The 15,270-nt window shown below is 38.7% G+C and overlaps 1 protein-coding gene across 6 annotated transcripts in view; it reads right to left on the bottom strand.

The window, feature by feature from the left end:
* baz2a (bromodomain adjacent to zinc finger domain, 2A) overlaps positions 1-15,270 on the bottom strand; it is a 353,839-nt gene that overhangs the window by 4,053 nt on the left and 334,516 nt on the right. For 5 of the 6 annotated variants that reach the window (XM_049462793.1, XM_007232999.4, XM_007232998.4 and 2 more), the window contains exons 14-28: positions 13,805-14,059; positions 12,692-12,906; positions 12,374-12,448; positions 12,109-12,286; positions 11,882-11,944; positions 11,091-11,235; positions 8,069-8,727; positions 6,356-6,551; positions 6,089-6,244; positions 5,709-5,869; positions 5,332-5,397; positions 2,834-3,120; positions 2,104-2,239; positions 1,431-1,577; positions 1,013-1,239 (exon numbers count right to left, since the gene is read on the bottom strand). In XM_049462793.1, the coding sequence (XP_049318750.1) occupies positions 1,013-1,239; positions 1,431-1,577; positions 2,104-2,239; positions 2,834-3,120; positions 5,332-5,397; positions 5,709-5,869; positions 6,089-6,244; positions 6,356-6,551; positions 8,069-8,727; positions 11,091-11,235; positions 11,882-11,944; positions 12,109-12,286; positions 12,374-12,448; positions 12,692-12,906; positions 13,805-14,059 (2,966 nt within the window). The remainder of the gene's footprint in view (positions 1-1,012; positions 1,240-1,430; positions 1,578-2,103; positions 2,240-2,833; positions 3,121-5,331; positions 5,398-5,708; positions 5,870-6,088; positions 6,245-6,355; positions 6,552-8,068; positions 8,728-11,090; positions 11,236-11,881; positions 11,945-12,108; positions 12,287-12,373; positions 12,449-12,691; positions 12,907-13,804; positions 14,060-15,270) is intronic. The other variant, XM_049462794.1, reaches the window with a different exon arrangement.

The following is a 15,270-nucleotide window of genomic DNA, read 5'->3' as shown; positions in this document are numbered from 1 at the left end:
TTGTTTGCAAAACTCAGCACTAAAAAAAGCTTTCTGAAGGAAATAGAGGAAATGCACTGCATCATTATTGCGTACATTATTTAATACATTTAACACTGTGTGGCCAATTTTTCACATTCTTCACATAGCATAAACAAAGTTTCCATTCCAAAACATGCACAAAAATACTGCACTAGCATGAAAAATACCGTTATTAGAGAAGTACATAAAATGTAGAAGTGCAGGGCTTGGTGGTTGGTAGTTTACTAATCTGGCGATTATTTTTCTGATCAAAACACTATTTCTGCTTTTGGTGGGTCCTAGAGGTAGGATGCCCTGATTCTTAGATTGATTAGTCATCACAGAAATATGGAGTCAATCAGGGTATAGTATATATCGTAATATCGCCAATTTTTTAATTTTGAATATCGTGAATATTATACACTGAAATATCATACCATATGGATCCACCCCTTAATTATCACAGCAGGGTACAACTTCTTTGCCGTTTTTAGCAAATGAAAAATTCACACTGTTCTCATTTCCCATTAAATATCTACTAGTCAGTATCATTTATTTTACTTTAATATCTCAGGTAAGGGCGTGCCATATCATTTCATATATGCAATAATAAAATGTAATTTTCATTTTGTTGCAGTAGTGTATTCTTAAAATATATTTGTCATAACGGTAAGAGTCACGTTACTGCAAAAAATACAATGAAACATGTCTTATGTTGACTAATCGGTGCAGCCCTAACAACATTTTTTTTTTTTTTTTTTTTTTTAACTCTTACAGAGAGGGGCATCTAAGCAATGAGAAGTACTCAAGCAGCGAAGACAAACAGAATCGCACACAAAGAGCTGATAAAAAGTGACGGACTAAAACACTGATCGATGCATTTTAGAGGTGTCATGGAAGCACAAAGAAATTCACAACACAAAATTACGGTTGAAAATTATTTCAGTGCTTTAATTGCAAAAAAACGGTTTGGTTCCAAAAAAAAAATAAAAATAAAAAAAATAACACTCACTCGCAGTATGTGAGGTCAGGCTGGTTCCGTGTAGCCATGCGTCTACGTTTGGACAGTGACTGACTCGTCGCACTAGAGGGGGTGGGGCTATCTTTCTGCCGCGTACTCGTGTTGCGCTTCTGCCCTTCTTCCTCATCAGAAGCTTCTGCACCATAAACAAACCGGCGTTTCCGTGCGTTTGTCCTCTGCCGGGCAGATCGCGGCGACCGTGGACCTTCACCAATACCCTGAAAGGACACACGCATGAACACACACACACACACACCCAGTCAAGCTATGAACGTTTCAGCAATATGCACTTTTATGATTGGGCAAAACACAAATACAGAAAAAATACCTATTTAAAAAAAAAAAAAAAAAAAAAAAGGATTAAAAACTATAAAATGATTTGAGTGTTATGATGGTTAGTAAGTATTACCTTGGCAATACAGTTGGGACAAAACCAGTCTCCTTCTGGGACCTCCGTAACCTTGGGCTTCAGGCAGAACATATGCCATCCACGATCGCAGCCGTCACACAGCAGCAGACACTCATCGTTATCACCTTTTCGACAAAACTGGCACGTCTGCAGAAAAACACAACTCACCATTTAGTACATAATATCCTCAGAGAATTAACCATTTATCTGCTGTGAAGAGCAAAATGTCCAGCATTCATATATTGTTAAATGGTTGTTTGGTAATTGTATTTTTTAAAGCAAGAAAAATTTTTTTTAACATTAATTTACTCAACAGTGGGGGGGGGGGGGGGGGGGGGGGGAAAGAAAGAGGCAGGCAGAGCAAGGTAAAGATTGCACAGTAAGTGCACACTACTTGTACTACTCCATGGCAATATAAGGCAAACAAACTGCACAAAAAATCTTTTGAGGAGCCTAAACTAATTTAGAATCTTAAATGTATTGCCCTCCACAGCGGTTATTTTTTGTCCATATCGTCCACCTCTTAACATCAATATGGAATTTGTATCCATAATCCATAAGGTTCTGCATTTTCCATGACAAAAAGGGCTAAGGGGAGAGAAAAAGAAGTAGAAAACAACGAGCAACAACAAAAAACAAAAACAAACAAACAAACAACAAAGTGTGTTCTCACCACTCGGACGATGGATTTCTCCCAGGCGATGGCCCTCTCCAGCTGCAGCAGACACAGGGCAAGCTGAGATGCACTGCGACAACGGTCCAGGGCCTGCCTCCACAACATCAACCTCGGGGTGATCTCACTCTCCATGCTACAAATATATATGCAAACCAAATTACACAAATAAATAAAAAAAGTGTATGAACAACACTGGAGAGATTTAAAATACAATTTCCAACACTTTGGAAATACACAGATTGAATTTTATTCCCTACTTGAATAAATGTAATGAAAACGTGTTTAGTCACTCATCATGCCCAGCACCATTTTCCTAACTCTTCACAGAATTGCTCTCTCAGCAGAAAGATACAAGCAGGGCTTGTTTGGGGCAAAAGTCATGTTAGCTGAGCTAACCTAGCCTAAGCTAAGTATGTTTGGTTCTCTGTCTCACTTTTAGTGAAATTTAAATGAAGTAGCAAAGCTGAGGTCATTTATATGACAAAGTTACATTTATGATTAGAATAACACTGCTGAGGAAAATTAATTGCACTTTGATATTTTGTCTGCTAAGATTTAGTGGTAAGTGGTAAACATGCCCAAAAAAGTGGCACATTTTGGTACTCAGCCTTTGGCCAATTGTTTGCTTTCAGACAAAAATAAAAATTGCATCCCTAGTCAACATACATTGTTTTATTACTTCCAAGGTAGTACTGGTGGTTTCTTCTTTACTTATAAACTGACTAACCTGACAGCATCCATGGGCACCTCCTCTTCGCCGGGTGGGGGAGTAAGTGGAGCCAAACGCACCACCTCAGAGAGGTTCCACAGCGGATCCTTCAGGTACCGGCGCTCAATGTTCCTCTCCAGGTTGGTCAGTCGCAGAACCCCCAGGTCGAGCGGGTTGGAGGGCACACGCAACAGATCTGACCACTCTTTCTTAATCTTCACCATCCAGTCATCCCTGGGGTCCGCCTCATGCTCATAATACTGAAGATCATCACGGGTAGAGTCTGGCTCTGGTATGGTGTACATCTAAACCAAGGACCAAAAGAAGAGATAACAGAGAAAAAAATTCAAACAAGACAATTTTGTACAACTAAGGCTGAGTCTGCCTACTGGAATCATAAGGTGAGCAATAATGAAACTATGTAGGTGCACTGAACGAGTTTAGATCATTTAGTGTGTTTACATGGGTTTATCTGTTCATAATTTGAGTACTGCATTATTCCTGTATCTGATTATTTACAGTCATTAGTAAGATCTAAAAATATTACTGATTGTGGAAACTTTACACTAGACCTCAAGCAGGCTGGACTGTGTGCCTTTCGAAAGACTAAAATCAGTACAGTGTTTTTCTGTAAAATCTTACAGCACTTCATGCTTCCCTCGGCTGACAATTGTTGTCAAGACGTGGATTTCATTTTCCAGCAGGACTTGGCACACTGCCCATACTCTGGTAAAAGTACCAATTGGTCTTATATAATATTCTAATTTTCTGAGATACTGATTTTTTTTCATTGGCTGTAAAAAATGCTTAAAAATAGATCACTCAGTGTAAAACACCTATATAATATGAGTTTCACATTTTGAACTGAATTACTGACAAATTACCTTTTCAATGGTATTCTGTTTTTTTGAGATGCACTAGTATATACACATTTATCATCTGTCACCCATCACTCCTTCCAATAAAAAAAAAGTGAGCATCAGAAGACCACATCTCAGGTACATCACCACCAGAACGTGTGCTTAAAACGGTAACCACATATTTACAAAAGCACACATACATATTATAACCATTAAGGTACAGAAAAAACAGACAGTTCTAATCAATCATCGCGGTTACACAAAAACCTTATATATCACACAAATTTTGGGATTTGGAGCATTTCTGTTCATCCAATAATCATGAAATGGTGAGGAGTGAAAATCAGAACAAATATATAAGATACAAGGTTTTTGCATGACAGCGATGATATATATATTTTTTTCTGAAAGTGTAACATAAGAACGGAGGAAAAAAAAACAAAAAAAAAAACACCCTTAACAGGGTTGCCCTGGTGCAGTTTTAAAGATGGAACAGTGAAGAGGAGTGTTAGGAGCTGAACAGAGTTATCAGAGGTTGATACTAGCACCGTGTAGGACAGACAGACTCAACCAGCATGGCAGTTCAAACTCCAAATAAATAAATAAAATCCTCTTTAAAAGCAGGTTTCTACTACCAATCACTTACTTAAAATGTTCTAAAAGAAGAAATAGTGTAAAATAGACTTGGGCTGTAGAGAAAAATGATAATGAGTATGAACTTCTGTCGAACAGCCCAACTCCGTTTACCCTCAGCATTCAGAAATAGTAGCCAATCCTTGCAACAGGTTTACAATGCTATCGATGAGGGAATATTGTCTCCTGTGCAAAGAAATCACTATTTTACAGTTTATTGGTAGAATCCGAAGTGACCTGAGATTTAAAATTAAGCACTGAGTGCTTTGAAACTGCACTGTGTATACATACACATTACCTGGAGGTATTTAAATTAAGTCATGAAAATTAGACTGACAGGCATGAACAACATGAAGATTGCAAAATGAATTCTGTGGAATGCATGAAAATCTCTAATATTCATGAATTTCCACTGAATTCATTCATTTTTTGGTAATGCTATGCCCTTATCGCTAGCACCGTAAGTCTGTTGGCAGCATCGAATAAAGGCGTTGTATGCAGGTGGCGAGCGAAGATAGGCAATTAGACAAAAGTTCATACTCGTTCTTATGTTTCACTACACCCAAAATGGATTTCACACTCATTTCTTCTTTAATGCTGCTTACAGTACATCTGCTTTCTAAAAAACAGCATTTCTTTTTACTGACAACTAGCCCCAGTGAGAGACACCAGATTTAGACACCAGATTTACTCACCTGTTCCAGTTATTTACATTTAGTGTTATTTTAGTGTAATTTATGGCATTCATGTACGTAAATTTTAGTATCTCTTTTTTTGTTCTGTTCTTAAATTTCTTTAACATTAGTCAGAAATTTTAAATACATCACACAAACCTGATAGAAACTCCTGAAATAGGTGAGGAATTCAGAAATCTATTTCACTGACAGGCGCAAGTTAAAAGTAAACAGATTTAGTTTCCACAACTGCTGATTGACCTCAAGCTTGTTAAGAGAGAATTTCTGTCATGATGGTTAAAGCCTTGTATCGTGGCTCCGTCTTGCCCAGGTTGCCATGTCTTCATACCTGAAATCCTGCAGTTGAAGCATCGGCGGCACTCTCAGTGTCGCTCTGTCCGTTGGGGGGAGCCATCTTTAAATATAAAGTGTGAACATTATGATGCAGCATCTGAGCTAAAGGACCCCTGGCCTATACCAGCCCAGCCATATCCAGCAGACTAACTACACACACACACACCAACAGCGCCCCCTGCTGGAATGAACTGCTACCCTAATAGGCCAAGAGCATCCTGAATCTGACAAATAGTGTTTAATACTATCCAGCTAATTATCCATTAAAAAGAATCAAAGCAAATGACAGACAGAACTAAAAAGAAAACCATATAAATATCATCTAAAATAAGGCTGATAAGCAAATATACCTGAACCTGTTATCTAGCTCACCTTAAGCTGCAGATCGGCGCCCACCACCCTCTGCTCCAGATCCTCCACCAACTGTAGAACACCGAGGTCAATCTGCATGGCTCGATCCTGTGCTTCCCAGGGCTGCTGTGTCAGGTTCATCAGATTGCCACCATCCTCCCCCTTCTGCTGGAATATGGGGTCTACCGGAGGCAGAACAAATGAATGAAGGTGAAGAGAATAAACTAAACTAGTAACAGCACCATATATTTGCTTATAGTTTAGTTTTAATTCTAAGACGAGTTTAATATTAATATTTTAAATATTTACACAAATAGTACACAATCTGAGTTCAGTACTGGTAAAGCACACAAACAGCCATCACAATCTCTCACATATCTAAAGAGCAAAGATGTATGTACCAGTAATGGGACGTGTGCAAAGCTCTGACAGGAACTCCATGTGTTTGCTAAGGTGCTTATGGAGGACCTTCTCTCTGACACCACGGGGGTTAAGAGCAGTCAAGATGGCAGTCAGCTCCTCGGGGTCTTTGATCCACCACCATCCTTTCACCATCGCTGAAGATGAGGAGAGGGAGACGTTATGACTTGGCAAGTTTCTGTAAAACCTTTTGAAGTTTATAAATCAACCAAAAAACTCTCTCAGAAATAAAACTACAGAACACTGACCGAGCGGAATGGGTTTGACCACCAGCTGAGTGAAGTACTTCTGCTCGATCTCCTGGAGCAGAGAGGATGGTGGCCTTCCCCGCCGCTTCGCCGTCCCAACCCGAGAGTGCCCCCGGCCGGCACCGCTGCCCCTCCTGCGCCTCCTCCCGGGCCTGGGAGCTGGAGTGGAGCACACTTGAGGAGATGGAATAACAGCCTGGAAAAACAGACGATAGCACAGAGCTAAATCAATACCAGCAGGAGGTTTGGTAAGAGATACAGGACTGAACGCAGGTACACATGTACACCGCTGTGGCTAGAAGTTCACACAATCACAGCGGACATGAAGGTCAGGGTAATAGTGGTTTTCATGTTTAATATTACCAGTGTTTTAATATTTAAAATTAAAAACATTGTTAGTGATCAATACTGACAATAAGGATGGGGGAAATTTTGTCTTAGAAGCATCTCGATCAAGAATTGGACGACAATAATTCGATTCACAAAGGCCAAGCAATTTAGAACATGTAGCTACACTAGGAGTGTAACCTTGGTGTAAACCCCACAGTTCGGTAAGTTTTCGGGACGGTTAATGGAAATAAAAAGAGGCTGGTCATTCTGTATAGCCCAGGGTTCATTCACCTTTTACATGGTAAAATTCACCACTTTTTCGCCCATTTTCAAGTTTTTCCAGCACCTTTCAGCTGTGGTAAATTAATGATAGATAAATATCATCTCAAAACTTCAATTCAGCGATAATCAATATATCACAAAATTATTCTCCACACTTCACAGCGACTATTCTACTGAGAAAAAATATATATATTTCTAAGTAAATAAATAACAGGAACTATGGATTTATTTGCCCCAGTTTCACACAATTTAAATACCAATGTTCTTCACCGCATGTTTACCCTATTCATTTGATTGAGCAGTTACTGTAGTATGTCAAATATGGGGGTGAGTAAGAGCATTTATTTATACATATACTTAAAATTATTGATTTGCTTTTTGTTACACTGCAGGAGATGGTTTTATATGTTTATGTGAACACAACCAGAATTGTGTTTGGTAATAGCAGAAGGAGAAGAAATTGAAGCCTTATTTATTTTACACTTATTGTAAAGTAAATGTAGTTAGAATTGTAAGCATTTTCAAGCACTTTCTCCAAAATTCCAGCACTTTCCAGACCTGAAAAACAGAACGTTAGAATTGAAGCAAATCCAGGATTTTAAGCACCTGTACGAAGCCTGATAGCAGAACCTTTATTAACTTTATAATAACAATGAATCTGTCTCTGTCTGTCTCTCCCTGTCTGTCTCTTTCTGTCTGTAGCTCTCTCTCCATCTGTCGCCCTCTCTACGTCTGTCTGTCGCCCTCTTTGTCTGTCTCTCTATCTCTCTCCCTCAACCTTCTTGTTTCTGTTTTCTTTGAAACTGGTTTTAATATTACCCCATCAACATTAATCCAAGATTTGTGTATTATTTATTTGATTAATTTAAAAAATATTGTTTTTTTTTTAGTAAATAGTCAATGTCAAAGATGCTATTAAATAGATGGATTCATAATACATTTACAGATTCTTTACTTTAAAACAACCAAGGAGTCATGCAACACGGAAAAAAAAAATATGTATCAAGATTCATCAGAATCATGATTTACTTTTATATCTAGCACATCAAGCATAACAGCCACCCACCCTGCCCATGTAAGACTAACATCGGCAGCACTGACCTGTGGTAGTGGTCCAGAGAAAGGTGGGACATTCAAGGGGGAGGGCATGTCTTTAACAGGAGAGGTAGAAGAGGGTGCGCACGGCTGGGACAGAGACGACTCATCGCACGGATCTTTAGGCAACAGGTTGAACCACTGTCCTCTTATCTCTGCCATGTCCTTCATACCGTCCTCTGGTTGGCTGCCATCCCCACCCTGTCCAGCCCCGGATAGTAACGCTGGTGCCTCCGCTGAAGCGGAACCCTGGTTCTGGCTGAGCCACGTCTGGAAGGCTGTCTGAGTGAGGTCCGGCATTCTGGCATCAGGCCCCGCCGCCGTTACTGAATCCTCACCACCTGATTTGCTGCTGCGTCGCCGGCGGCGGCACTTGGCGGTGCGCAGGTGGAGCTCTACTTCTGGTTTGATTTTGCGGGGTCGGCCACGCCCACGGGGGCTGCTCATCAGAGAAGCCTCGCCCGGAAGAGGATCCACTTCAGGGGAGAGACTGGACAAGGGAGGCAACGGGTGGGAGGGGGGAGGGGAAGCAGGGAGGAGGAGCTTGGAGTCACTGGAAACAGCAGATACAGGGGGCTCCTCTTTAACCTCCACTTTTACAGGGGACACAACTTCTTTCAGTACTGGGGTTACTGGAACATCCTTCACCAGAATGTCATTTGAGGCTGCAAAGACACAAAGGAAAAAAAAAAAAAAAAAAATCACACACACACTTTTTTGATTTAATTGTAAGTATAAAAAGTAAAAAGTTAAAGAACAATAAAAAATGCTTAAAAAAAAATAAAATAAATAATTTTAAGGTCTTGTTTGCAATAACAGTATTCTTACAGAGCCCAATTCTATATATTATACCCAGCTGTAAAATATAAACAAAATGTCTTTTCAATCTGTAGAAAAGCACATCTACTACAATATTAGGATTATATTTGCAATGGGGCAGCTTTTTGCTAAATTTGGCAACCAAAAATATTAAGCTTAAACAAGTACAGGATTAAACAAATATAGGATTGTCAGCAAAATGTTTTCTGTTGCCAAATATGGGGTAAAGGAGGAAATAGGCAATAAAACCAATGACTAATTGACGAACATATTTAAAGTACATTTGCAGTGTTTCCTTAAACTTTAAGACTGTTATTTTTACAAGAATTTTATCAGATTTGTAACAGAAGTCAATAACCCAGAATATAATGATACTAATAATGCACGGCAAAATCTCCATATAGCCAGCATTAAAGTAAAAAAAAAAGAATTATGATTTTTTTTTTTTTAAATTTGCTTAAAACAGCAAAAAAAAAAAAAGTAGTACCCTAATGTGTAGGGCTGGCCCGAATAGCGTTTTTTGAGCTCCGGATATTCGGCACTGATTCGAAGCGAATATTCGAATATTCGTTTTTTTAAAAAGAGGTAAAAAAAAAAAAAAAAAAAAAAAGCAAATCACGGCCCCTTTAATCCACTGAAAAATGTTAAATTTGCTCTGACCGACGAGACATATTCACCCCGGATTTTTGGTGTTTTTATCCCGGATTTTTGTGTTTTCACCCCATATTTTTTCTGTGTTTTTAGCCCAGATTTCTTTGTGTTTTCATCCCGGAATTTCTGCTGCCCCACACCGCGGCTTATCCGCTGCGTAAGCAGGCTAGGAGGCTGCTGCACGGTTTCTCCGCTGCGCAAGCCAGCCCAGTAAATTGCTGTTTGTGTTTTCACACTTAGGCTATTTGCTTAAAAAAACAAACAAAAAAAACGTTTGTTCAGGAAGTATTTTATATTCTTAAACATTGTTGATTATATTAGAGGACAGTCATTGTAAACTGTACTTGGTCTATTTCGGTTAAAGGATTGTGCAGGGCATATTACTGATTTTGTATTTTTGCACTTGGGCTATAAGCTCAATATTAAATATTTCGTTTGTTTAGAAATTATTTTATATTTTTAAACCATGTTAAATTATATTAGAGCAGAGGAAAGTCATTGTTAATGACGTTATTGTACTTGGTCTATTTCGGTTTAAGCATTGTGCAGGGCATAGCCGTATTACTGATTTTGTATTTTTGCACTTGGGCTATAAGCTCAATATTAAATATTTCGTTTGCTTAGAAATTATTTTATATTTTTAAACCATTTTAAATTATATTAGATAAGAGGAAATTCGTTCAGACATCATTTTTGTAGGCCAGGCTTTTGTAACCGATTTAGCCCCTACTGTTGCCACATTACCCCTTACGTTTTATTATATAAATCAGTTTCGAAGAGCCTGCATTTTTTTTATCATGTATAATAGAGGTCTGCGCGAGACTGATTTTTAAACCCACTCTTCCACGCTCCCGCGTTTCTGTCTCGTTACCGCTCCGCAAAAAAATTGCTTCTTTTAATCCCGCGCCCGCCCGCCACATACACATTTCTGCCGCTCCCGCCCCACGTTCCTAATATAAATTAAATAAACTACATTTAATGCTTCAAATTTACTTATATATTTATTAAAACCGCAGCGCTGAATAGTGTGGTCCCGTTCCTTACCCCAGTCCAAACACCATCGGTGTGTGCGTGTGTGTGTCGGTCCATCCTGCGCGTTGAGAGTTTTCTTTAGGTTTTTTTTTTTTTTTACAATTATTACAGTTTTCTTAACTATTTATTAATTTGCTCCCGCATCGTCTGGATTAAACTCCCGCTCCAGCCAATAACAGTTCAGTTCTGTCCCGCGCGCAAGATATTCTGACGGGACCCGCGAGAACAGAAGTGGTTAGAGTGAGGTGGAACTCTGGAAAGGAGAAAAAAAACGAATATCCGAATACCAAAATTAAAAACCGAATACCTACTCAACGAACGAATATCCGAATACCCGAATATTCGGGTCCAGCCCTACTAATGTGTTAATTAAGGTTGGGTGATATGGCACGATATTTCAGGGTATAATATTGTTCACGACATTCAAAAATGTTGGCTATATTATTGCGTACGATATGGCACACCTCTACTGTCAGCCACACAACATTTCCCAGTTTAGTCAGAGTATTGGATGCAGGAAACTCACCCAAAATATCTTCTGCACCTTCTACCAGCACACAACCAATACGAGGCAACAACCAGTATCTGCGCCGGTAGCGATCCTGCCCCAGAGCCATTGCCCGCATGCTGTGTGAAGACTGCTGTAGCTTCTTGCGGAAGAATACCTGACGCTGCAAAACAGGATCAATACAGGGCATTACAGTCATTCTGCTGATATAAGAAAACAAATAGAAATAAACTGAACTGGATTTGTAATAACTGTTGTAGTTTAACAACAAAATGAATTCAGGTTCTGCAATAACATATTCAGAGTGCTTTCAATTTAAAAGTAAATTTAATTGTTTACTGATACTGTTTGGAAACACATCTTCATGCTTTTTTAGTCAGAGCTCACACCAGAGATGCTCCAGAACACATATTAAATTGTTAAAAGCAGCGATTGGCTCTTTTTGGGGGCAGGACTTAATCCACAGATGGACACACTATGTTAAGAGTTATCATTAATATTTTTTCTAGTATCTCTAGCTCAAAATCAGTAAAATTACAGCATAGATCCTAATAATTGTTGGTGTGGCATGATGGAGAATTACCACGCCTGCTTATGAGCTACCACATGATGTGGGAGACTGGGGTTCAACTCCCGATCTGGGTGACTACACTATGATACACTAATAAAAGTCCTTGGGCAAGACTCGTAACACTACACTGGCTCTCCTCATGTAATAAGAACAACCTTGTAAGTCACTCTGGATAAGAGCATCAGCCAAATGCCATAAATGTAAATGTAATGTTTGTTAATTTGCTCACAGGTCTTACCTTGGTTAGCTTATCGATATGGCGCTCCAGTTCGGGAACTGTTGCATTGTTTGGACTTTCAGCCTTTAAGTAAATAAATAATTACAAATGTATTACAGGAAACAAACGCATTCCAATAATAAATAATTGGTAACTGTTTACTAAAATAAAGATCAGTGGGGCTATAGAAACACTGCATAACACCATTCAAAATGCAAAAAAGGAAAAAAATGTGAAAAGTGTTCTACCTCTGTGAGTTTGGGCTCCTCTTTAGGTCGGCGGCGGCGGCGGCCGCCCCTCTTAAGTCGGCTGTTCTCCTCCAGGCTCTCCTCTTCAGCCACTCCCATACGGGTACTCCGCCTCCGATCCTCATAAGACAGCTGCTCCTCAGAGAGGCCGGTCTTCTTCAATAAAGCAGCCTTCAGCCTGTCACACACACAAATAACATTTGATAAACTAGATTTTTTTTATTACACATAATTGTAGCTCCAGAAACAAAAGTTTGTATCTTACTTGCGCAGTTTGCCCTCAATAATCCACTTGTTCTTCCTGTAGGTGGCCATGTTCTCCAGGGAGTTGTCGACCTCTCTGAAAATCAAAACAGTAGAAATTTTTAAATTCAAATTAATTCTTGGTAGTAGACCTGGGTGATATGGATTTAAAAAAAAAAAAAAAAAAAAAAACTTTTCAGCTGAACCCCTGATGTTCTTAAGTGTTGAGTCAAAAATTCATTTGGAAAAAGAAAAAGAAAAGGAAAAAAAATATCAGAAGTTTATGTTTACAGATCTCCTTTTTAAAACAAAATTATGCACAACTCTGAGCAATACTAACCTAATGACTGTGTTGCTGGCATTGAGCTCCTCCACCAGAAAGGCCAGGATGGAGGCCTTGACCTCGGGGCACAGGGTCTGGAAGCTTTTAGTGCGGAGAGTGTTGCACACCTCCAGTTCAAAGCCATGGGATTCCAGAAAGATTCGGAGCACCTCAGACACAGTGTTGTGGGTTAGCTCCAGATCTACCAGCTTCTCACCAAGGATCTTCACCGACTGAACCATAGAGAAACAGGGGGGAAAAACAGCACATTAAAATAATCATTTGCAACATAAAACACTATCAAACTGCCCTTATAAAAAAAAAAAAAGAAAAAGAAAAAACCAAAACAATTAAAATTACAATGAGACTATTCTTAGGAGTAGAATTTGTATAAGACTGTGACCAAGAGACACCTACACATTTACATTAATGGTGATTTTCACATGCTTTTTTTTACTGCGCTATGTGACTAAAATCACTGGAGTCAAATAATAATGCAAATACACATACTGCAATATGACCATGCATTCAATAAACTCTATAGCATGAACTGTTTCAATTACGTGTCAAATTAATGATAGTATAAGCATATAAAAACATACAACTAGAGACACACCTAGATTTGCAGATATTAATTAAATTTGAGGTTAAATTTTCACAATTAACTAAATTGCCCAAATGCATTTTTCTCTTCTCGTATAATTTTTACATTAATTACATTTCACAACACACCAAAGCACAATACATTCAGCATAGTCATGTATTTAGCTAGATAGCTACATAAACAATGCAATGTTAATGTGATTCTAAATCATAAATTTACTTCAGCTAGTTATCCAATTGATTGAAATCGTACTGCTCATCACAGTAATGCTACTGAAGTCACATGTACATGGATTGTGGGTTTGCTGCCACGCCTGCTTAATAAATCCGGATTTTAAAGAAAATTGGCAATATGACTTTAAATTTTAATTTGTTTTGTCAATAAAAATTTTAATTTTTATTTTGTCCGCTTATTTACTTGGTCCAGAACTGAAAACACGTTTTTGGTTTTACATTTTCAGCATATTGCTCAACATTGCTGAAGTATATATGTTTGAATGTTTTCATATTTGCCTACATGAAACCCACCTGATAGTAAGGCGGAAGTCCAGGATCAATCAACACAGCCTCCATTAGTTTCACCAAGAGATCCAGCAGCTCCTTCTGGCTATTTCCAACATCTAAAAGACCCTTCTGCAGGGTTGCCAGGCTTGGGATGTCTTTGGGCACCTGGAGACCCAGTACCTTTCCGTAGCTGTGAAGGAACTCCACTACTATGACACAGTGGGAGAAGGTCACACCTGACAGTGCCAGTCCAGGAATGCAAGACAGCTCCGGCAGAGGCTTCATTTAAAAGAAAAAAAAAGAAAAAAGAAAAAGACAAATATTTAATTTTTAACTCTATAAAGAAGTTGCACAAATTCATAAAATGATACAAGTTATTTTAACTACAAGTCAACAACACAAAAAAAAACAAGTACTAATACGTTTCCTTCTCAGTAAAATTATTACAAAACTTCCACACAATAGAAGAGATTGATCACATTCAAAATAATAGTCTTAATATTTGCCTCCCAACTGAAGATTTGAAGATTGAATTCTACATACACTTCTTAAAAATAATATCCGCTGTGTGTGTGTGTGTGTGTGTGTGTGTGTGTGTGCGTGTGTGTATGTATGTATATATATTACACGATATGGCCTAAGAAAAACTTAAGTCTTTAAAGCCTCCTTTCAAAGAAAACTATATAATACTTTAGAAATAAAAATTGGTCAAAATAAACCAATGATCACTTTTAATCACTTATAGCAAAATAAAAACATGACATCTCTGTTAAACACAAGCCTATAACCTATATACAGTACAAGCCAAAGGTTTGGACACACCTTCTTATTCAATGAAAGAGTCATGAAATGAAAGAGTCATTAAAATAAAGAAAACGCATTGAATAAGAAGGAATGTCCAAACTTTTGGCCTGTACTGTACATATTACCAATATAAATAACTTTACATTTACAACAGAGGCAAAGCTTCTTATTCTTCCGTAAACAAATTTAACAGATCAAAACAAAAGTGCTTCAACCAGGATAAGGAAAAAAAGCCTTTATATACATAAAAGGAACATGATATCACAGTCAAATAAGCAAACCTATAGGCTTTTATAACTATAAATAACTTAGATATAACATAAACTACAAAAGTGTTTCAGCCAGAATAAAGATTTAGGAGATTCTAAAACGAGATTTTAGATGCTGACCGGAGCGCGGCCGAGTTTCAGCGCGAGAGATTTTAGATGCTGACCGGAGCGCGGCCGAGTTTCAGCGCGAGAGATTTTCAGCGCGAGAGATTTTAGATGCTGACCGGAGCGCGGCCGAGCTTCAGCGCGAGAGATTTCAGCGCGAGTTTCAGCGCGAGAGCTTTTAGATGCTGACCGGAGCGCGGCCGAGTTTCAGCGCGAGAGATTTTAGATGCTGACCGGACCGCGGCAGAGCTTCAGCGCGAGAGATTTCAGCGCGAGAGGTTTTAGATGCTGACCGGAGCGCGGCCGAGTTTC

The sequence above is a fragment of the Astyanax mexicanus genome, chromosome 13 (genome assembly GCF_023375975.1).
Source record: "Astyanax mexicanus isolate ESR-SI-001 chromosome 13, AstMex3_surface, whole genome shotgun sequence".
Lineage (NCBI taxonomy): Eukaryota > Metazoa > Chordata > Actinopteri > Characiformes > Acestrorhamphidae > Astyanax > Astyanax mexicanus.
This window is presented reverse-complemented; position numbering and strand designations above follow the sequence as displayed.